The sequence below is a fragment of the Hippocampus comes genome, unplaced genomic scaffold (assembly GCF_001891065.2).
Source record: "Hippocampus comes isolate QL1 unplaced genomic scaffold, H_comes_QL1_v1.1 scaffold118, whole genome shotgun sequence".
Classification (NCBI taxonomy): Eukaryota; Metazoa; Chordata; class Actinopteri; order Syngnathiformes; family Syngnathidae; genus Hippocampus; species Hippocampus comes.
In genome coordinates this window covers 1,235,840-1,258,580 of record NW_017805461.1, presented here as the reverse complement: position 1 = coordinate 1,258,580, position 22,741 = coordinate 1,235,840, and the positions used below count along the sequence as shown (strand labels likewise).

Genomic DNA, 22,741 nt, shown 5'->3' with positions numbered 1-22,741 from the left:
TGTTGCAGCCACAAAATTCTAAGTTGATGATTATTTGCTAAAAACAAAATGTATCAGTTTGAACATTAAATATGAAGTCTTTGTAGTGTATTCAATTAAATATAGGTAGAACATGACTTAGAAATCCTTGTATTGTGTTTCTACTCAAAACGTCCCAACTTCATTGGCATTGGGTTTGTAGATTGGATTTACATCATTTTAACATTTACAAATAGCTGTGGTTAACTTATTTTTACACTTTTGAATCATTGTTGAAATATACAGACTATTTTATTTGTATTTCCATTCCTTCGGTCATCAATAAATCAGTGGTTGACCATTATGTCAGACATCAAAGGCGCACGTTTTCCTACACGAAGAACTTGACCTGCCTTACTGTATGTATGTGGACCATGCAGAATCGGAGAGAGGGGATGGGAAGAAGGACTGGGAGTGTAGTGGCTGGGGATGAGGGGGAGGGGAATAGAAATCTGCAGGGTCTCAGAAGGGAGGCAGAAAAGAGGGTTCATGTTAGTGTCTGAGTCATGACCTAAATTCTCAATGTAGGAGACTTCCTCTACCTTATTTTTCTGCATACACTCCGATTCCCACTTTCATGAGACACACAATTTCTGACAACGGCATCATGACAAGAAATTCAGAATTTACAAACCAAAGGACGTGAACGACAGCATCACCTCTATAACGAGCCCAGAATTGGACTTTTTTAACAGTAAAGCCAATTTTTGTCACTTGCTTACTTGGAGCCCCCTGCAAACATCTTGATTCTGCTGTGTGACAGGTGTCTGTGTGTGACTGTGGTGGGGGGGGGGGTAGTGTGGCAAGCTGGAACATTTACTTGGACAAGGGGCAAGAGGTAATGGTGAGTGAGGGTGCACAGAAAGGAAGACAGCTAGTAGTAAAGGGTGAAAAACAAATGCTAACACTTCCTGTGATGTGTGACATCTATCAACAAAGGAAGCGAAAGCACACAGAAAACTAGTAAAACAAGGTCTTTCCATTTTGACTGAAATGTATTGCAGATGGGTCGACAATGCGAACAGGCTTACTTCTTACACACTGGGAGGACAAAGACAACCCGAAAAGGCTTCTAGACAAAGAAGGCCTCAGAACAAGTTGCTGAGGAAATACACAAGCAGGCCTACACACAGGGTAATTTGAGTAAATGACACTGGCATAGCGGAGCAGACAAAATGCAAGCATGGCCGCACACAATACATTTCATTCAGTGATTCATTCATTCTCTCTCCCCTCCCCTGCTCTCCTCTCCATGCTCCCTCTGGCTGTAGTTGGAGTGAGAGGTGAGGGGGGAGGGGCAGCAGATGATGATAATGCAGTAAGAAAAGGTACTCCACCCAGACGGGCGCGCGCATGCATGCACACACACTGTTATTCAGTTCCTTCTTAACAGCTGCAAAAACGCAACGGCGCACTGAGGAACACACAAGGGAACATACACGTATTTAGCTGTGCCACACCCAAAACCATAGACGTCAGCCCTCTCACACACAGCCCGGGTCCCAGATTTAACAAAACACAATCGGAAATATCGAAACGCACGAGCACAAGAGCTAACCTTGCATAATGAAGTCTGTCAGACCTTCTTTCCCTCTCGCCTCGCTCTCCCTCGATTGCTTTTCACTCTCCCTCCCAGCTCTCTCTCTCAGCTGTCATCCACGCCCAGCCCCCCCCCCAGCCTCTGTGGTCCAATCACAAGCAGCGCCATTGAAGGCCAGCCAACCAGCACTAACTTCATTTGCATATAGCAGAGGCCTGAGGGCGGTTTGAGGCCGTTGTCGTTTTTTAAAGAGACAGCTGGCCTGTTTCCCTACGACTGCGGGTGTGACCCTTCACCTTGCACTCTCCTTCTCATCTGTCTCCCACAATATTCCCTCCATTTTAAGCTTGCCATTCATACCTCATCTCCAACATCATCAAGTCTCAAATACGTGCTACAAAAAAAACTTGGTCGTGTGCAAGTGACTTCACTACACTTATGACACTAAAAATGCTTTTCAGCAACAGAAATTCAGATACTTTGCTCTTCTTGCACTCCATGTGATGTCAACTGTATTTAATTTATTACACTGATTATGAATCATCATGGGGAAATAAAATGTAGACGGGTGTATATATTTTATGTTCCACACCACACAGAGAACCTGATCACATGTGGGAATGCAAGGAGAAAGTGTCAAAGTAAAAACAGTGCTGCACTTCTTGTGTTAGGGCTGAGGTCAGTGCCTTGCTTGAGGGTAACTTATCAGTACTCTAGCACATCTCAAACAATTAGTTGCTATCACTTTTTTTGCCCATAGCATGAATTGTACCGTCACATTCCAGTTACAAAATCCAAGTCCTTCAAAATGACCTACTGCAGCCCATAATTCATTAATCAAATAATTTTCACACTACTCCTAGAGTCTAACATGACGGGTAGAAGAAAAAAAAAAAAACAATCCAATCAAATCCTCACCTCAGCATTCACAAATTCACTGATAAAGCATTTTTCTAAGAGCTTTGTGATTAAAAAAAAAAAAAAAAAAAACTTAATGTTTGTGCTCTTCACGTAACACCCTGGGTGGTGCAAAAGCCCTTGTTAATGGGAAAGTAGCAATTGGTAAGAAGCAATGTTGAATTGAGAACTTGACTGCGACATGAAGATCTTTGTGTGTTGAGGAGAAGCTAAGTTGAGCCCGACTTGTTCGTGAAAGTTACAGAGTCTTTGTCGCATGTAAAAACACTTCCAGTGCATCGTCTGTCAGCCATTTCTTTTCAAGGGTTATATTTTTACATTTCACTGCTTTAGGATGACAATTTGTGGCGCATTTATGATTTAAACTATTAATGTCGGCATTTTTTAATGCATTTTAATGCTCAGAGAGTGTATGTACACTTCAAGTCCTAGCTATTTTGAGAATAAATATGTAAAGGATTTAGTAACCTTGAATATCAATAAAAATTCTGCATTATCTTTGTTAAGAGAATTATTAATATTCTATAGTTCTTCTCAAAGAACTATGGTTGTTGATTGCAACTTTTTTTCCTCTAAATGTGTTTTCCTTTGTGATAATATCATGACAAATGTGCTGCATAACAACTCACCTTCACAAATGCGGTCGAGCCTCTGGCGCTTGACCTGTTTGTGTTTGTCCATCAGAGCCATAGACTGAGCAGGCTGGATGCTGAACACAGTAGAACCAATATAAAAGTCTTAGTAGTCTCCACACCTGTTGACCTATAACAAAACATGTAACAGCTCAAATTAGACGCTACCGTAAATATAAACATTCTTCTGTAACTGCAGTTTGGATTCCAATGTATATATATATTTTTAAATAAACTATGAACGGTTTTATATAAGGGCGTATGAGGGAGAATGGGAACAAAAATTTCAAGGAATACTCCTAAGAGAAAACTATCAGGAGTAAGAATTTTGACGGTCCTAACTTTAGCGAACCTAGTCATCAATTCCACAACACCACATCAAGGCTTTTCACAGCCCATTTTCACACAGCATTGCCGTCAGGATTATATCCCCGATGACGTCAGCGCCTGGTGTGTCGAACTAATTATGGAGCAGCCTGCTTTTGGTACGTGCAGGACAGAAAAAGTGTTGAACTGTCCCGGTATTGTGGAAATTCCTTACATTAAGACGATGTCCCACCATACCTCGTTACAGTTCTGATTATGTCCACAACACAGAAAATGTCCCCATTGTGTCAGTGGGAATAGCAACAATGTCAAATGCTTGATTCGACAACCAGCGAGGGGTTGCTGTCTCTTCTGATATACTCCAAAACAAGTTTTATCCCGGGTTTGGGTTATTGTATGCGAGAAAGAAGGTTGGTAGGAGGTTGTTGTGACTTTCAGCTATCAGGAGTTGCATAAAAACAGTGAATTCATTTACATGTAAGGTCTTTTATACATGTCAAACATCAATTTTGGGGATGTCCCCATCACATTTTTTGCACCCTGGGTCCAAGTAATTTGATTTTGAGTACCTGCCAGTGCAGTCCCAATCCAATTTCTTTGTAATGCAATGAAAGGAAAAAGAAAAGAAAGTGTTTTTTTTTCATAAACATATCCAAATATGACATCTTTTAATATGGCTATGAATCAGCCGTGGCTCAAATCAGGAAAAGAAGATTTTTTTAATCCAATCTTATTCGGCTGAAACTGACTAGCTGAAAATCAGGTGATCGGCCTCGATTTCCGATCATATTGAGCTAATCGGGACAACCCGAATTATCTTGAATCAAAAATACTGCATTGTGTGCATACTATGGATTATTATTGAAAATCAAACATAACCATGTTCATCTGTCGATGACAATATTGAAAGCATTTCATCACTAAGATGATAACTGCTGAAACACTTTAAATTGCCAGTGTATGTAGTTGTTTTGGTACTCTGCAGGAAGATGAAAACATTTACCTTTTAAATGCCCTCTCTCAGAATCACCACAATGTGAGTTGTAACTGAAACACGGGTTTCATCATTTGTTGCAAAGCAATTCTTTTTAAAATACACTTCCGGCTTGTGTTTGAACAAACTCGACGAAAGAGGCCAATTTCACTGTTCTTTCACTTGAGCAAATATTGTGCAATCGCATTCAACTGTTCATACTGATGAAGCTGCTCTGAAAGTATGTTCGTTGACTTAGAAAGAATGTCTGATCACAACATCCCATTTCTTTCAACTGATACCTTTATTCTCATCAAATTATCTGCCTCCCATGTTCAAAATACCCATCCATCCATTTTCTACCCATCTTATCTTCATTAGGGTGATGCCAGAGCTGAAGCCTAACCACAGAGAATTTCAGGCCATGCAAACAACCACTCACACGCACGTTCACACCTTTGGACAATTTAGTGTAATCAATTAATCTAACATGCATGTTTTTGAAATGTGGGAGGAAGCCAGAGTCTTCAGCAACCACTGGGAGAACATGCCAACTCCACAGGAAGGTCGGCGCTGAGATTCAAACCCCAAACCATAGAACTGTGATGCAGACATGCAAAATATGTTCACATAAAATCAATATTTGCAATATTTGATATGAATTCTTGTAATTGCAAGCTTATTCTTATAATCTGCAACTTTTAAAGCACAATCGCCCTTGAAAAAATAGGGGGCATTGATGTAAAATTCAGGTTAACTTCATTTCAGCTGTATGCATTTTAATAAATAAAGTTAAATAAGTCAACTACAATAAAGTTGTACTTGATACTTGATGTTTATTTCTGGGCAACCCTCTGCATGAACTAAACTTGTGATCACAGTTAAATAACAGAAACTCAGCTACAACAGTCATGAGGGATCATTTGCAATTGCTACCTAAAAATAAAGAAGAAATAGGATGTTGACAGCACTCACCCGAAAAGCAGTGTCTGTTGTGACAGTTCGGTTGTCAAAGTAGTTTATACTGTAAACAAAGAACACGAACATAGACTTTAGATTGACGTCATGCTTCTGACACCACTGCATTTGCTTAGCTAGCCTATCAATAGCACGCCATATACAAAAAACACAAACCAAAAAATGAATTGAAATAATGTTACAGAGTAATGCTGGCAGCCAATAACAACACAACATTAAGCACTTTGTTATATGTTTAAGTGTGCAGGAATGTGCGCATCCACCAGTGATGAGCTGTCAGGAGTGTTTCCTTGTTGTACTGTGTTCACCTTACCACGATACACCATTACTGGTAACATAGAACATGTGCTGGTTTTCAAAACAACTTTGAAATTTCTCAAAAGAGAAAGTGTATGCGTTAAAATAAAGGAACATTTTCCAAATTCATAGTTGAGAGACCCCCCTCAAAAGCTTTTAGGTGAGCAAGGACATTTTTCAAATCCATGAGCACATCTTTATTAGAGATTTTTCTATACTTCTGCAAAACCGCATGTATTTTGAACCCACCACTGGTCAAGTCACTTAAGATGTTGCTCAAAGCACATTGATGGCTTATATTTTCCGTCGCTTACGACACTAATTTCATTAATGTTATCAACTACAAATGTGTCTTAACTGTGCTATACGCCTTCAGGTCTATGCATCGAAACAACATGTGTGGGTGTTGGTTCATTGTCAACTCAATTTGTCTATCAATGTGTGAGTGCCAAATTAAACCCCACGCTACCTGACCACCATTTAAAAACTGTGTTTGGGTCTTGATTCTTTCATATTTTGTAGCCCTTGGCTTTTTACAATTACTTTAAGTTCATCATTATTTATGTCGCCTGTATCCTGTTTACCAAGCCTTCCAATAATACAAACCTTTTGAAAATAAAAATATTTTAAAAGTTGTAAAAGTTTGAAACTCGGATGAAATAAAAAAGGGCACGACTACAAATCTCAACTGCTGTTGTCTTGGTATTTAGAGGTTAAGCAGAAATGTGAACATTTTCACCGGTTTTAAGGACTTAAATATTTGGCGCAAGAAAATTATGCTTGTCACTGGAATCGCCTTTAAAAGATGATGCCTAATAATGTTGGTCTCGTGTAAATGAATCTTTGAGATTTTACTCACATACCCACAAAATGGTTTAATACCGACAGTCAATAAATCACATCTTGTTCGCAATTCGCAGTTATACGCGATATCAAGCGCACTGTTTTGTAGGTCTAAGTATGCCGAGTTAAGTGCTAAGTTAGCATACGTCAGACAGAACCCTACGACCATTTGACACTTATTCACACCTTTCTCGTTAAGTCACTGGGCGTGAAATATAGCACCGGGAAAGTTTAAACGAATTAAACCAAGTTGCAAGCTACCGCGGTGACAAAGTTCCCTTGTTCGTGGACAAGTTACCGTTAACCAATTAGCCGAGAACGCTAGCTCGACAGCCTCCCAGATCGTCGATCAACTGCAACAATACAATGAATGGTGGACGTTATTTCCATACGTTGAGCGTGTTTGATTTTAAGCGTGTTTTAAATTCATCATCTAGATGTATACATTTCGTGGTCACCTAATCTCCGAACTGGCGCTAACTAACGACATAGCATAACAGCTAGCTAGCACAAAAACAAACATCTCGAGGGTCAAAGTAGCTGATATTTGAATGGGAAATACCACAGCGCACCGACTTCCGAGGAGTGCAGCATTTAAGGTTGCGTGGCTACCGTAGACAAGCGAAAAATGACGGTAGGAAGCTATTTACATAACCACATACGTGAGTGCTAACGCTAGCTAGTTAGCCGTTGCCTGTTGGCCGTGAACGAACGTGCCGCTGTGTGGGAGAAGATGCGCGAGGAGGGAGCCCATTTCGCTCGATTTGTTATCAGCGAGTGGCGCTACGGTTGGGGGTGAGGGGGGCGTCAAACTAAAATCAACATTTCTTAAAGACATACTGATCATCGCCCACGTGACTGAATTCGAGTAGGACTACAGAAGTAGCCGGTGTTCGAATCTTGGGGGAAAATGCTCGTTATTTACCCCGAAGAAACTCTTTGGAGAGTGCTGAGACAGTGTGCGTGCGTCGGCGGTTCCCTCTCTCCCGATCGCCATGAAATTGCACAAAAGAGGAAGTGCAATGTTTAGTGGGGGGCAGTGTGAGCGTGAGCGTGCGTCTGAGAAAGAGCGGCGGTGGTCTGGAAGGAGCGCCCTCACCTTTCATGGCGGAACGGTTACCTTGTCCGAGAATTTCAGTGAACGGAGCTTCATTAACCTAACCTTCAGTTACCAGAGCTAGCAAAAGTACTCACAGTCTGTACTTAAATACAAGTACATCTACTTTTGTAAAGAAAAAGAGTGATGCAAATGTAAGAAAAATAGTGTAGACTGAATTTATTAGTCATGCATTAGTCAACACTTAGCAGTCAGGTCTGCTAAGTGTTTCCTTGGCTTTGCCAACGTTGTGAACTGAGTAACAAAAATTCAAAATTAGTTGTTGTTACTAGTAGTCTGAAAAAGTACACCATATCTTATCTATACTTTATGTGTTACAGACAGTTTTTGTGTGTATTTAGGATGGCGGAAGACAGAATACATTGGCCATGTTGGCTATCATTATGGGAGACTTCTAAAAATTCTCCAAAGTGAATTCACAATTGAATTTGTAAACATGTGCAAAGATTGAAAAGTATGTCGGTCCCAGTTGTGGAAATATAGACTTGAACAGTGTTTTACCATTTAAGTTTTCCCTATTTTTTGTGTGTGTTTGTTTTGTTTGATCGTTGCTAATATTGTACACTTGGGAGTCTGGCTTGAGAACCACTCTCCCCCTAAGCCCTCAAATTTTGGTAGCCCAAAATGAGATTTGAGGGGTGCTGTCGGAAATTCACTGATGCCCTAACACAACTGAGAGCGTGTGTTCAGAGAGGCAGAGCATGCTCCCCTCTCATTAATTTCCGAATGCAGCCTTTGTTCTTAACCAGGGGTGTCAAACTCAGGTCTCGGTGGGCCGCTGTCCTGCATGTTTTCCCAAGTCTCCCTATTGGAAAACATGCAGGACAGCGGCCCGCTAGGACCTGAGTTTGACACCTATGTTCTAAACCAATCGGCGAGCTTGTGCTTGAACTTCTGTGTACTGCCTGGATCTCTTTCCTGCTCTGTGCCTGCTCTCTGAAAACAAGTTTCTTCCAAGTCTTCTGTCACTCACTCACATACTCACACTCTCTCTCTCTTTTTTTCTCTCTCACTATCAAACACCATCTTCTTGAGGGTTCCCTCAATGTTACTGTCTATGTTGTGCAGAAATAGAACGTAATGTGCTCTTTTCTTTTCAGCTTGAACTTTAGACGTAAAGCATTGGAGAAGAATAACCAACATTTTAGCAGCTTAGTCTATGAATAACATTTACTTTAACAGGCTTGTGTTGTGGGCTTGCTTGGTTTTGTGTTGCGGTGTTGTTAATTAACTTCAGCTAGAAGTAGGTTGAACGTGCTCATGTGACAAGACCCCTAACTCCAGCCAGGCCCAGTAAAATTGGTCAAGAAGCACCACTCAGTAAAAGTAAAATGTCATCAAAGAAATAAATGCTCAAGTACAGATATCTGAAAACTGTAGTTAAGTATTTGTACTTTGGTACCTCCCAACACCGATCACCTCCAGTGGTGGTGTGTAGAAATTAGTTTGAAATATTCTGGGGTTCACTATGTGCTCACAAACATTGGGCCAATGTGTCTATTTATTTTTTTAAAGTAAGGTTCTTTATTGCAATTATTGCAAGATTATTATTGTGGGGCTGTGCTTTGCATCATACTGAAAGGTTTAAGGCTTATTGAGCTACATATCACATGAACATTTTTGTGTCATTCTCTATCAAATTTTATTGGTACATAAATTGTGCAATATATTCATATCCAGAATATTTCCATCTGAAAACGTATGCAAAATCAATCATCTCTGAAAGGCCACCAATATTCATCTGTATCAGTCACTCACATCCACACTGACTTGGTTCCATTTGCTTCACAATCCATTACATTGTGCCATACTGTATGTAATGGGCTGGCTGCAACATTTTAATTTGAGTAATTCAACAGGCTAGTCAAGTGCATAACATACTCACTCTGAAGTATCTGAATCAGCACAAACAGAAATTCATAAAGCTCTATGTTTAAGGTGTGGTCCAATCACAGTGGCATTCGCGTTGCCATTTAAAAACATTTGTCATTAACAACCAACTTAAAAGAAACCAGCAACATGGAAGATAAATTAGTTAGAATGTTGCAAGATAATTATTAACAGTAGCATCTGCAGTGGCAGGGGCACTTCGAGGTGTTCCAGACTTGTCAAATTGGTTGGCAAAAGCCACGGAAGCCTCCAAACAGATCTCATCTGATCTGTGAATACTTTTCAGGTGAGAGGGGCATAGAACTCCAAACAACATGGATAAATGGACATAGTGGATTACTCATTAAAAATACTTTAACATCATACAAAACTAAACATATCTATAGTGAATGGTGGATTTCAGGAATAGCAGCTGGATCACGGAATGTACAATGAATAAGGCTTATGTCCTCAGCTCATAACGTCACTTCCAAAGGCCTCAAGACAGAGGCTGACTTCATCATGATTGAAAACTGTTTTGAACTACCAGTTTAACTAACATTGACCATCTTCCTTATTCTGGATCTATCTGCAGGGCAGGAGAGGAGACTTGGGGATTTTCGTTTACGTGTCTTCGTTTTAGATGGGCTTTCATTGTCTCAGGCTCGAGTTACACTGTGCGCGGCCACAACATGCAATGATTTCAGTTTTAGTTCATAATGTATCCTCACAGTAGACATGCACCACTGGTCAGCAAATTAGGTACACCATCACAATCTGATGAGAACCAATAAAAGTCGCAGTGTGGTGATTACTGTATTAATGTTACTTATCTGAGTATTTATTATTATCATCCAGGTGATCATGTGTTGGGCTTTTATCTCAACTTACACTGTCAGCTTTTAATAATTACATTGTGGCAGTATAAAATGGCCATATGTTAAGCTAACTGGTTATGTTACATTGTCAGGCCCAATGATTATTTGTCCACGCACCCTGAGACTGACTGATGATCAGTCCAGGCAGTCCTCCGCCTTTTGCCTCACGTCAGCTGGGATAGACTCTATTTACCCATGACTCTGAAGAGAACAAGCGGTATATAAAATGGATCGATGGGTTGTGCAACCCATCGATCCATTTGGTCCTAACGTTCGGACCAATGTGAGTGTACACTGGTAAACGCACAAAATATATTAACACTAACAGGGTGACTTGTAAACACATTTCCAACTATTTTTTTAAAACTCAGGTTTTATCTCAACCAGTGGTTCTCAACATGGGTTTGATCAAACCCTAAGGGTTCGGTGAATCGATCTCAGGGGTTCGACAGAGCCTCTGCCTTGGAGGTTAAGACACACCCGACCGACTCAACATGTCAATTAGTTATGACACGCCCGCGGCAGATGATCACATTACATCGCTTGTCCAATCAGTGCTGTGGGTGATTTAGTTCCCTCGGTCATCAACATGTGGCTGTCGTGATAGTACATAGTGATTTTTTTTTTTTTTTTAAGAATTTTTTTTAATACATGCTATGTCGAGCAAAAAAAAAAAGTGGTCCGACGAATATGTACAACATGGATTCACATGCATCACGGAACGTGATGGGACTGAGTGTCCTATCTGCATGATTTATGCTAAGTTGAGCACCTCTAGTCTCGCACCGGCAAAACTTCTTGAATCATATTTTTATGTTTCACTCATGACGGGTTCGGCGAATGTGCATGTGAACTGGTTGGGTTCGGTACCTCCAACAAGGTTAAGAACCACTGATCTAAACCTACAAGGCAATCAGAATAAAATGATGAGGGCCTAAAATTTGCCAACATGGTTTGTATTGCCATGGATGTTTCATCAGGCCTGTGGTGCAACCTACTGGATCATTTCATATTTATGTCAATTTTCCAAAAAGTAGACTTTGTACAGCTGGCAAATGTGTTGGTCTCTAAAGTCACTCTACTCCAGAAAAGAATATCAAGACAAGCACTACACATCCACATGGCAGCCCTACTTCAAATTAAATAAATGAGTTACCAGAAAAAAAAGCCATATCAATAATCTGGCCACACAAAGAATTGTTAATTTCACTTTGCAGTGCTGAATAGGGAGGCCCTGTGACTCTGATGATGATGTTTTGTTGTTTTAATTTTGAAACAGTAACTAGCTTGCAAGTGGTTTGTTTATAACTGCAAACTGATTCTATCTTTACTCTTGTCATAAGCCTGAGCCGGAGAGCATGTAACAAGTGTGCTTAACATAGTAAAGGAAGCTGTGACCACAGGAAGCGGAGTTTCCCTCGATCATCATTCAAGTAGAGTTCTGTGCAGTCCCTTTCAAAGATCAAATGGGCCTCAGGCGTCGCAGTTCTTTTTATGGTATCATCTTAATCCTCCTCTTCACTTTCAGTTTTCTTCTATGAGGTTCAAGTCGAGTTCTGTGCAGTCCCGTTCAAAGAGCAAATGGGCCTCAGGCGTCACAGTTCTTTTTATGGTATCATCTTCATCCTCTTCTTCACTTTCACTCAGTGGTCTGATGCTGGCATGACCCAGGAGCTCCACAGGAGAGTTATGTTTCGTTTGGGAATGGATCAGAGCCACGCAAGCACCTGAACCCGAGACTAGGGCCACCCCATTGCCAATCTGGTGAAAGAGGCAAAATTGCCATCAGGGAGATACACTCTGCTAATATTCTGGCAAAAATAAAATGCCATACAATGAATATAAAAAGTCTACAGCCCCGCCTGTTGAAAATGCCAGGATTCTGATATTTTTTTAAAAATGAGAACATGAAAATTCATTTTACAACTGATTCCTAACACCAATATGAGCTACTTTTACTTAACATGGTCAGAATCAACCAATCACATTCAAATTTGTATTACCGGTAAGAGGGAGTCAGCACACACCTCCCACAATTTAAAGTAACTGATTGACCCTAATCAATGTCAGTTTTTGTGCTGACTTATATTTGAAACTATTATGTCGCTCCACCAGCTGGAGAAAAACAGCGCCAAAGCACGATTCTATCATGTTTCAAAATGAGGCAAAAACGCAATTGTAAACTCCCAAACACGTGGGAAAATGTGTTATGGTCTGACGAAACAACAATCCCAATTGGATTTTACTCTTAACTCAGTGCACATGCACATATGCAATATTTATCAGAATGCTGTGTTTAGACTAGTGGGGCTGCATAGAACACATTCTTGTCAAGAAAATGTTGGTGTTGCCGTCCCCTTTAATACAAAACCACAACTTTTTTGGAATTGGGTTTGCGGAAATTTCTTTGAGTGGCAGGTGTACGCCATCTCCTATTTACAGAAACGCGCATCATTGTGATTGGCTAATTCTGAACACAGCAACATCCCAAATTATGAGGGTGTGCACAGAACCATATTTTCTCATTGTTATTCCTCTCAAAAAGATTTTTTTTTCTCTTCACTTGAGTTGCACAGGTTATAGGGCACAATAGCAGAAAAGGCTTTGAAATTAGTCTCTCTGTCTTAAAAAAATAATAATAACAAAACCCTGACATTTGAACAGAGGGTGTAGACTTTTTATATCTACTATGTGATTAGTATTCCTCTACTTAAAGTAATTGAAGCACTAATTTTACAAACGAGATTGGTAGAAGCAAACAAAATGAGCACACATCCGCATGAGCTGCTGTCAGCCACAGCTTACGCCTAGACACAAGCAGACATGCCGGTTACACCCCACCCCGCCATACCGCGCCTCTTAAAAGGCACATATCGACACAGATGTCACAATACATCCATATGTTTTTTTATTTTATGCTTCCATTTTTTTTCTTTGTGTTCAAATACATTTTCAATGTGTTTAAAAAGTGTGTTTAAGTAATTATTTCGTCTCTCTATAGACAGAGGTTTTCTTCTATTGTGGTGGGTCTGGAACATTTACCCCCCACAATAAATGGGAGGTTCAAGGTGTGCGTGTGCATAAAGCTTTTTTTTTTTTTTTTTTTTTTAATAATTGCCACACCAGTGGTGATCAGGGATGTCAAGAAAAAGAAATAACACAACCATCATAAAACTGGAACGTGATTAGGATACAGCTGTAGAATAGCATGTAAAGTGGTACAGATGTCACAATCCTGACCGCCCAGCGCAATATGGTTAATTGTACAATAAATTAAGAGAGACATTTTTAACATGTTTTTTTACCGTTGTCAGAATGTTAAAAAGCTTGATCATTAAAACTGCTTCATTTTCAGCAACACTGCTTTTCTGTTTCGCCCTATACTCCAGGTATGAAGCGTCAAAGGGCTCACTTTCATAGTACCATACAACTTTGTACACTTTTGTCTGTTAAGAATTGTAAAATGATAAACCATTGTCTGCACGGGGAAAAATGTTTTAAAGTTTCATCCTGCAATGGATTCATTCTTTTTTTTTTTGGATGAAGAAATTCAATAGCTTGTGTGACTGACCTGTGAGTAAGTGTAGAGCAAACCTTATACATTGCCTTGTAGAGAGTAAATAAAACTAACCTGTGTCATCTTACTGAAGTCAAGCCCCGGCCTGGGGCCAGGTAACACATCTGGGTCGTGGCGCCGCTTCAAGCGAGGTCTGCGCATGTCGCAAGGCTGTGAGTGGCATCGTGGTAGTGCGGGGCACACGTCGCGTCGAGAGGAGGATGGTGTGCTACAGGCTGAAGTAGGGGAAGCAGACAAAGCTGGGCACTCCATGCCCAAGCGCCCATACGACAGAGCAGAAGTGTGGGCCAGCTGTGGCTGCTGGGACAACACTGACGTGTTCAGTACTTGCAGAGGCGACAGGGAGTAGCAGCGGTGCAGCACAGAGTGGCCGACTAAGGGTGTCGGGGATGAGGAGCAAGAGGATGGGGTGGCGAATGATGAAGAGCAGGTTGTTTTTGGTGAGTCACATGGGTCCCATGGAAAGCTCCACGACAGCGGTGAGTCGGCAGATAATGCTAAGCTAAAGAAAGTAGGGCTCGAGGAGGAATGTCGAGAGGATGACTCTGAGACGGTCGTGGGACCGCAAAAAGGCATCGAGCTGCCAACTAAGCCTAAATGAGCCGTTCCGACACTTTGGCTGACGCGTTTTACTGGGGTCCAAACTTTGGATGCACAAGGATACCACGTGGAGCGGCACTGAGACAGGTCCTCTGGAACAGACAGGGAGCGACAGTGGCGTTTTGGAGGGGGTGGCGGTGGGGAGCTCTGAAAAGTGTTGGCTGTAATGGAATCCAGTCCACATGTTGCATCAAGTGGTTTGGCTTTGAATGATGGCTGTGCAGCAAAGCTGCTCTCTGGAAATGCCACGACAAAACTTGACACAGATTTTCACACCTTACAAATGTACCACTTATTTCACTGAACTTGCCTTGCGCTGATTTGCATGCATTCCAGGAGATTGCGGGGCTGGAGCCTAATGCAGGGAGTGTCTGAAAACATGAGACAGGTCATTCAAATGCCAAAAAAACCTCAAGTAAAGCTACGTTTCCACAAAGCAATACAGGTTTGTTTTTCCACCACGGGCGCGTCGCCAAAATGGCAGTAGATGTTTCTGCTATATAGTATGACATCATACCGTTCCAAAAAGACCGCATGGAATTGTCCCGTAATTTTAACAAAGAATGTAAAGAACATAAGAGTCCCATGTGCACACACCAAGAATGGGCATTTGACTGTATTTACTTGGTTTTACTACAGAAGGAAAATGGTCAAATCATTTTGTGACTAGTATCTCTAGGAAACGTACTGAACTCCTGTTTTGATGTCAGTGTCATATTTAGCAGAGTAATGGAGGGAGCTGACGTAGTGTGGATGTAGCACAACTTCAAATAGATGCAGTCAAGTGGTGCCATTTTGCTCCAATTACAACAAGACACGATGAATTAAGAACAAAACATGAACCAATTACTATGCCCGTCCCTAGAGCACTACCTGAATAGGAAACGCAGCTCTGAATTCCCCTCCACTTGTAATGCACAATACATTAATAAAAGCTCTTTGTTTTTCAAGTTAGATTTTCTTCTAACTTGAAAGAATTGTTGAAAATGGTAGGGAATTTTCTGTTGGCCAATTACTGAACAGCGTCAAGTCTAACGCAGGGTTAACATGGTGCCTGTGGGTCCCTGAGAACCACATGAGCAGCCCATGGGGGGGGTCCTAATAATAGGTCAGTGATGGAATATTGTGATTTCGTTGGAATGTTGTAGAAATGATCATTTAAAAATGCTTGTAGAAATTAATAGGAAATCCTTGTTGATAATTATTGTGTGACATCATCACATCTACATGAATATCCATCCATTTTCCATCCAATCTCTATACTGGTTATCCTCATTTGGGTAGCGGGTGAGCCGGAACCTATCCCAGGTGCCATTGGGCAAGAGGCAGGATACACTCTCAACAATAATTATTAATAATAACAATGAAATGTAATTTGAGCAAATGTGTTTTATTTTACAAGTATGTTTCAAAGTGGTCGCCCACCGCATTAATCATCACAGAAGAGGTACATAACTATCAATTTCAAAAAGGTTTGTGACCCCGGGTCTAGTGCCATGAGTCATCCCAACAACTTGGTACTAAAAGTGTGAAAGTTCCAGTTTGCCATTTTCAAGAAATAAGTGTGTTTATTTATTATTCCAATAAAAACGCTTCCATAGTTGGATTCAGAGCGGTAACTGAGGGACCGGAAGCAGCAAGTATTAAAATATAAAATAGTGCAGTTAGCAAAATTCCCAGCAAGAGGAGTGCACCATAAATAAAACAAAAACCATCAAATGCAGCAGTATCTTGTACATTCAGTGAAATACTCTGTAGTTTGGTGGCATTTACTGTAAAATCCTAAACATACTACATTATGCGTAGACATTCTTATACATGTAAATAATTGTGGACAATATACAATATAAAGGTAATTTAATGTTACCATACCAAGCTGAACTAAACGGAACCACCATGAAGCTAACTGATACAAATTGCACAGCAAGCACACTGACCCAACTCAACTCACATTGAAAGCCTTGTGATAAGGTTCTTCCAGACTTTGCTTTCGGAGCTGCTCTGTGATAAGTGTCACCATAATGGTTGCGCTGATCCAGGAACAGACATGTAGAGCAGTTTTGTCAGACACCTGGCATGATTTATTCCGTGTGGCCTCCACACCTCATTTGGTTGGATGCATTAATACCATCTTCGTTTCACCTGAAGGTAGACGAGAAAGATCATTACAGTAGAGTCTAAACCATTTTCAAGCTTTGGGGTCATGTTAATTTACCAGCAGTTGAACATACTGAATATTCTAGAATATTCTGGTCTTGATAGTGTGAAAAGCTTTATAAATCGCTCTCTTTGGTAAAGAAAAATCCAGAAAGAGTGAGCGCCTGAACTTATGAATCTCCACTAAGTGTCTAATGCACTCGTGAAAGCCAGAAGCCGAAGTTCACGTTCACAAAAGCAGAGAGCACCCATGGACACGAGGAGAACCAGAACAAAGAAACACTTCACATTCCATCATGGTCACTTAGTAAGTGAGCACTGCAATCCCTTATTACTGGCACAAAAATCTACCGTCACAGCAAAGAACACGCAGAGCAAATCCCAAGTGGAAAGCTTGTGGATGAAAATGTGGGACTCAAAAGTTCGTAGGGTCCGCTTGAACAGATAACAGCAGATGTGGCTTGCGGAGAAAACCAAAGGGGGAGGGAGAGAATAAAAAAGGAGAGAATGGGGGAAGTGTGAGGAAAATGAATGGGGATAGGGGTTGGAAGCATGCCATAGAATCTTTACAAGAAGTACAAAGGAATGATGACAAAGTAACCCAGCATTTAAAATACCAAAGCAAATGCAAACTACTTGGATGTATCTAGGTATTTTGCATTTATTTTGTTCTACATACAAAAAAAAAAACCCAAACAAGTTCTGTGTATTAACATATCAAATCAACTAATACCCAAATCTGCAAACGTCAGCTCAAAAAAAAAAGTTAGTTACCTTGGCTGATCCAATTGCTACATTTCAAAATAACTGGGGCGAAAAAGTAACATGACAATATGATAGTTTATGGGCTCTACAGCAGCTAGTAAATATGGCACCAAAAGTGATTTAAATTGTATTTGCTCTAGAAAGCAAACATTATGTTCCAAATCCAGGTTAACAGTGCTGACAATATGCAACTGGTAGAATATGGTGTGACTGGTGTTGGCAGTCAGATGAGGCCTGGAGGACCTTCCTCCAAAGGGTGAACGTGGTGCTACATGTCAGAAAAGGCAAAGCTTTTCCCCAGGACCTAAGTACGCAGAGCCTCACACATATGAGCAGACACTTAATTCGCGCTTTAACTATTCAAACTAGTATTTCCCATAATTTGAAGTGCTTCTCAGAACAAGATACATCATGAATCCACAATTTATGGAATGAATAAAGCGAATGACAACACAAGAGTCCATAATTTATCAAACTTAAGTGTTTTGAGTTGTTTTTGGGTGAGTTTTCTGCATTCATTTTGGGGTCTCAATGGACATTAAACATTCATTCAGTACATCCTCAACGTCAGCTACAATGCAAATAATCGTCATTGTCAACGCTATACTTATTGGCTTTTTGTTTTAATTCGAGACGCGGCGTGAATTGAGCAACGTTAGCTCAGCAGCACGATGCAGCTCGTGCAACACAATTTAGCCGTCGCCTTTGGTAGCCAGCTAGTAGGACAACAGACGTCACAACTACTGAGGTTATAAATTGTCCTGTTCGGTCCATTTTATGTTGACTATTCGCTTGACATAGTACACAATTGCGACTGTTACTCTTGAGACAACATGACGTGGCGGAATAAGCACGGCCGAGCAGATTTGATCGCGTGAGCTAGCTTTACGCAGTTTATTTGCAAGCTAGCGTGTTATATCTGTCCTGATGTATTACCTTCGTTTTACGGTTCCATAGCAACCGAAGCTGCACACATTGCTCCGGAAGAGGAGCGCTCGGCGGAGTATTTATATAGCCTCTGGACGATACTATTACAGGAAAGGGAGGGGGTACTCGCTTCCAATGCCGCCATTAGAGAACACCGCAAGTACCATTTGTACTGTAAATTAACGGAATTATAATAATATAATTGCACTTATTTGCAGCCACACAATCGACATTTACACTGTACGAATTCTAATCTGTACGAAGACTAACCCATAAAGCACAACAGTCGCAAACTAGGGCGGAAATGTCGTAACGCTGTAACAGAATGGAGTTATATTACACACGTATCCCTGCAACAAACAACCTAATCCAATCCTGATACGTGTCAGGTTTCCATACAGACATCTGGATTGGTTGCAAAGAATTATAATGCAACTCCTAAATGCGCAGTTGATTTTAAGAACCGTTCGACTTTTCTAAACCAGATTTACAGTGATTTGACGACATACAACTCTAACATAAGGAAGATATGGCTTCAGAACTACTCAGAAAAGAGGAAACCCTGACAATGAGGAGACAATTGATCGGGTAAGTACTCTTTAAGAAAACATGCAATGTAACTGCTGACCTATATAGTTCTGTAAACTCTACCAGTTTATTTTCTCGCACTTCATTTGATAAGCGTTGCATATTTTTGATTGCAGGCAATCGTGCAGACTTTTTTATTCAGACGATCCTGTCAAAATTGTAAGAGCAAGGGGGCAGTATATTTTTGATGAGAACGACAAGCGCTATTTGGACTGCATCAGCAATGTTCATCATGGTAAAATATTTTATGCCGCGCAATGGCTTTAAAACTGCACGCCACACTAGTGCCATCCGGTGGTAACAATGATTATAATACACGGTTTTGTATTGTAGTGGGCCATTGCCACCCCAGTGTTACAAAGGCTGCAACGGATCAAATGGACCTTCTTAACACCAACACGAGATTCCTGCACGACAATTTGGTCTTGTATGCAGACCGCCTGGCTGCCACCTTGCCTGAGCGACTGTCCGTCTTCTATTTTGTCAACTCTGGGTGCGTAACACAAAAAGTTAGAGATATTCAGCTTTCGGGGATGCTTTCAGGATAACCCCAAAAAAGCATTGTACCTTTAATGGGCGAACTTTTTGTACATCTTGCTGTACTCTAATTACGAGGCTGGATGGCAAAATTCACAACAGGTTGCCCCCTCCCCGTGGATGTCTAATTCTGTGACTCTTCTTGCAACCTGCTCATGACATAACGCTCAGACCAACTCACATTTTTGAGAGTCATCTTGGGCTCATGATATCAAAATGTGAACAGCATGATTAAGAGGACTGCTTGAATGCCCACTGTAATTGAACAATTACATTTAATGGTGCATGGATGAAATTCCTGTTGACATTTTTGTCATTCAGCTCCTTGTTAGAGCAAGCTGTGCAAAAGGTAATGCAACATTAAACAAGTGCATGTGCAGTTTAATTTTGGGGGTTCATTCTGACATTTGACCTGAAATCTCAATATCAACTTTTAAGTAGTGTATTTCTGTCGGTACCTAACAGTGCTTCTTCCAACAGCTCCGAGGCCAACGATCTTGCACTACGCTTGGCTCAGCAGTACACTCAACACGAGGACGTCATCGTGCTTGACCAGTGAGGATTCCCCCTACAACAGATCACATTCATTTCCTCACTGTGATTCATAAGTGTCAAATCTGCTTTTAGCGCATACCACGGTCATTTGATGTCCCTCATCGACATCAGTCCATACAAGTTCCGGAAATTGAATGGACAAAAAGAATGGGTTCATGTGGTATGTAAATATATACTGTATTTGTACAAACGGCTAAAACATGTTTTTGTGTTATTGAATACTGTAATGTGTTTCATTGTGTCAGGCACCCTTACCAGACACCTACAGAGGCATCTACAAAGAGGATGAACCAAATCCTGGTCAATCTTATGCAGATACAGTCAAGGACTTAATAGAGGAGGTGCACAGGAAAGGTCGCAAGGTGACCTAAGAAAATGAGTCACCAAAGGTATGCATCATTCACACAAGCAACAATTTCCATTTGCCACAGATATCTGCCTTCTTTGCCGAATCAATGCCAAGCGTGGGAGGACAAATCATTCTGCCAGAGGGATACTCCACTAAAGTGGCAGAGTAAGTCTTGTTTTGCTGATAGCATCAGTACAAGGACGTACACTTTGCTTTGTTCTCCACAGGTATGTGCGCTCAGCAGGCGGGGTGTTTGTGGCGGATGAGGTGCAGACTGGCTTTGGGCGCGTTGGAAGTCACTTTTGGGCTTTTCAGATGCAAGGAACAGATTTTTGCCCCGACATAGTAACCATGGGCAAGCCAATGGGCAACGGACATCCCATTGCGTGCGTAGTAACAACAGTGGAGATAGCCAGAGCTTTCACCGCCAATGGAGTGGAGTACTTCAATACGGTAATTGCAATTTTTGTTTTAGCGTTCATATCAGAATTTAAACATACAAATTGATGCACTGAAGACTTAATGACATGGACAATTCTTTGCAGACTTCTATGTGGATTTCCTTATAAAGCAAAAACATATAATTGTCCATTTTCTTCCAGTTTGGCGGGAACCCAGTGTCTTGTGCAATTGGTCTGGCTGTCCTTGATGTAATCGAAAAAGAGGACCTGAAAGGGAACGCCAAAAGGGTCGGCGCACACCTGAAAGATTTGTTCAACAGGCTGAAAAGTCAACATGAACTTATTGGAGATGTTAGGTAATAGCACAATTTGGTTCTGTTGGAAAATCAGCCAAAAACATTCATTTTATGGAGAATCGTGAACATCATGTAAGCTAATCCCCATTTATGCTTAGCTAATGTAGTCATGATTTTTCTGAAAACCTGGTATTAAAAAAAAAAAAGTATTTGTTTCCTGTTTGTTTTTTTTTTTACAAAAAGCAATCAGTGCCGCAAAACCAAAGCTGCCATTTTACAGGGGCGCCGGACTTTTTGTAGGAGTTGAGCTGGTAGAAGACAGAGAACTGAGGACACCTGCCACCAAAGCAGCAGCACAGGTCGTGAAAAGGTGTAACAGCAACATACATCACACCAAAACCACATCTGCGTCGACATCGCTGAAACTTGAATCAGGGGAAAATAATTGTTGGGGCACCTTATAAACCACTCACGCGAGTTGCTCAGTGTGGTAATTCCTAACTGGCAGGGACATAGCTGAAAGTCAAAACATCTTTTTCATTTCTTGTTCACTTTAGTCCTTGGTGCCACTGAAGGTGTACCATGTGCCTAACAGAAAACATGGATTGCCTATAAACACCTTTTCTTTTAGCCGTCCAATGCCAAAGCTATTGATGCAATTAACTTCAGTGATTTGGATTTTCAAGGAAACATAGGAAAACAGCTGTGTCAGCCCTTATGTGCCATTTATGTTTACACCTTTCTCAACAAATGTACCTTCATTGTTCCAAATTTTTTAAATGACAAAACAGGGGTGGTCAATATTTTTGTCTCATTCAGGCTCAAAATGGAGGATCGAATCTGTGTCAGTACAGATGGGCCCTGGGAAAATGTCTTGAAGTTTAAACCACCCATGTGCTTCAATATGGAGGATGCTGAGCTGGTGGTGCACTGCATTGATCGGATCCTGACAGGTTCACACCAGTAACCCTAATGGTCAAATGCACTTAACAATACCCTCAACACAATTTCTACTTTGTCATTCCTTAGACATAGAGGCCAACATGAAGCTGGAAAAGGAAGACATCTAGGTTTGTTGATCCTGTAGAAAATGTTTTAATTTGATCATACATTGTCAGACTGTCACATTCATTCATTAAATTCAGAGGTAGTGATGACCCATTATCTAACAAAGAGCAAACGCAATAATTTCACACATCGCCATTGTCTTATGGTCTTGAGGGTGGACAATAAGTTTTCATACAATAGGAAAATATAGGTTTGTTTTTTTTTTTTACATTTCAGATACCTTAGGTACACAAACCATCCATCCAGACATTCACAAATCGCTCTTCCTCACGAGGGTCACGTATTGAAAATGTTTTTTTTTTTTTTAATTTCAGATGCCCGAGGTATTATAGGTACACGAACAATGTATGAAAACTTATGGCCCGCCCTGTATTTAGAAATTTCAAATCAGAGGCAACTAATTGTGGTAACACTATGGTACTCGAAAATAAACAATCATTTTGTTCCTTGAGGGACTATGCACCATTTTGCAAGACTGAAATCAACAGATTCAATCCATGAGTCCCATCCATACCTACGAGTTTTACAATC

The 22,741-nt window shown here is 40.8% G+C and overlaps 3 protein-coding genes across 9 annotated transcripts in view; 1 reads left to right on the top strand and 2 right to left on the bottom strand.

Moving 5' to 3' along the window:
- The window catches only part of ctbp1l (C-terminal binding protein 1-like), a 31,269-nt gene extending 23,703 nt beyond the window's left edge, over positions 1–7,566 (bottom strand). Inside the window, exons 1-3 of one of the 5 annotated variants that reach the window (XM_019874757.1) lie at positions 7,452–7,566; positions 5,384–5,432; positions 3,106–3,238 (exon numbers count right to left, since the gene is read on the bottom strand). In XM_019874757.1, coding sequence (XP_019730316.1) covers positions 3,106–3,166 — 61 coding nt within the window. In that variant the 5' untranslated portion in view covers positions 3,167–3,238; positions 5,384–5,432; positions 7,452–7,566. Of the gene's footprint in view, positions 1–1,576; positions 1,660–3,105; positions 3,239–5,383; positions 5,433–7,088; positions 7,308–7,451 lie in introns of those variants that run through there. The other 4 variants (XM_019874758.1, XM_019874759.1, XM_019874760.1 and 1 more) reach the window with 4 other exon arrangements.
- Positions 7,567–11,658: 4,092 nt separating this feature from the next.
- LOC109518731 (protein FAM53C-like) lies at positions 11,659–20,107 on the bottom strand. 2 transcript variants are annotated; one of them, XM_019874764.1, is made up of 6 exons: positions 18,426–18,543; positions 16,519–16,709; positions 14,878–14,938; positions 14,022–14,803; positions 11,918–12,151; positions 11,659–11,818 (listed from the first exon to the last, which is right to left on the bottom strand). In XM_019874764.1, the coding sequence occupies exons 2-6, from the start codon at positions 16,585–16,587 to the stop codon at positions 11,816–11,818; spliced, it is 1,149 nt and encodes a 382-aa protein (XP_019730323.1). In that variant the 5' UTR covers positions 16,588–16,709; positions 18,426–18,543; the 3' UTR covers positions 11,659–11,815. The 2 variants fall into 2 exon arrangements, with proteins under 2 accessions (XP_019730323.1, XP_019730324.1); XM_019874765.1 differs by lacking the exons at positions 11,659–11,818; positions 18,426–18,543 and adding an exon at positions 20,000–20,107 and having other exon boundaries at positions 11,825–12,151.
- Positions 18,742–22,436, top strand: phykpl (5-phosphohydroxy-L-lysine phospho-lyase). Of its 2 annotated transcripts, XM_019874755.1 has the most exons (12): positions 18,742–19,004; positions 19,121–19,239; positions 19,338–19,497; positions 20,022–20,096; positions 20,169–20,256; positions 20,342–20,458; positions 20,528–20,610; positions 20,673–20,898; positions 21,048–21,202; positions 21,423–21,512; positions 21,962–22,095; positions 22,172–22,436. In XM_019874755.1, exons 1-12 carry the CDS (start codon positions 18,946–18,948, stop codon positions 22,210–22,212), a joined length of 1,347 nt encoding a protein of 448 aa, XP_019730314.1. In that variant the 5' UTR covers positions 18,742–18,945; the 3' UTR covers positions 22,213–22,436. The 2 variants fall into 2 exon arrangements, with proteins under 2 accessions (XP_019730314.1, XP_019730315.1); XM_019874756.1 differs by lacking the exon at positions 19,121–19,239.
- Positions 22,437–22,741: the final 305 nt, after the last annotated feature.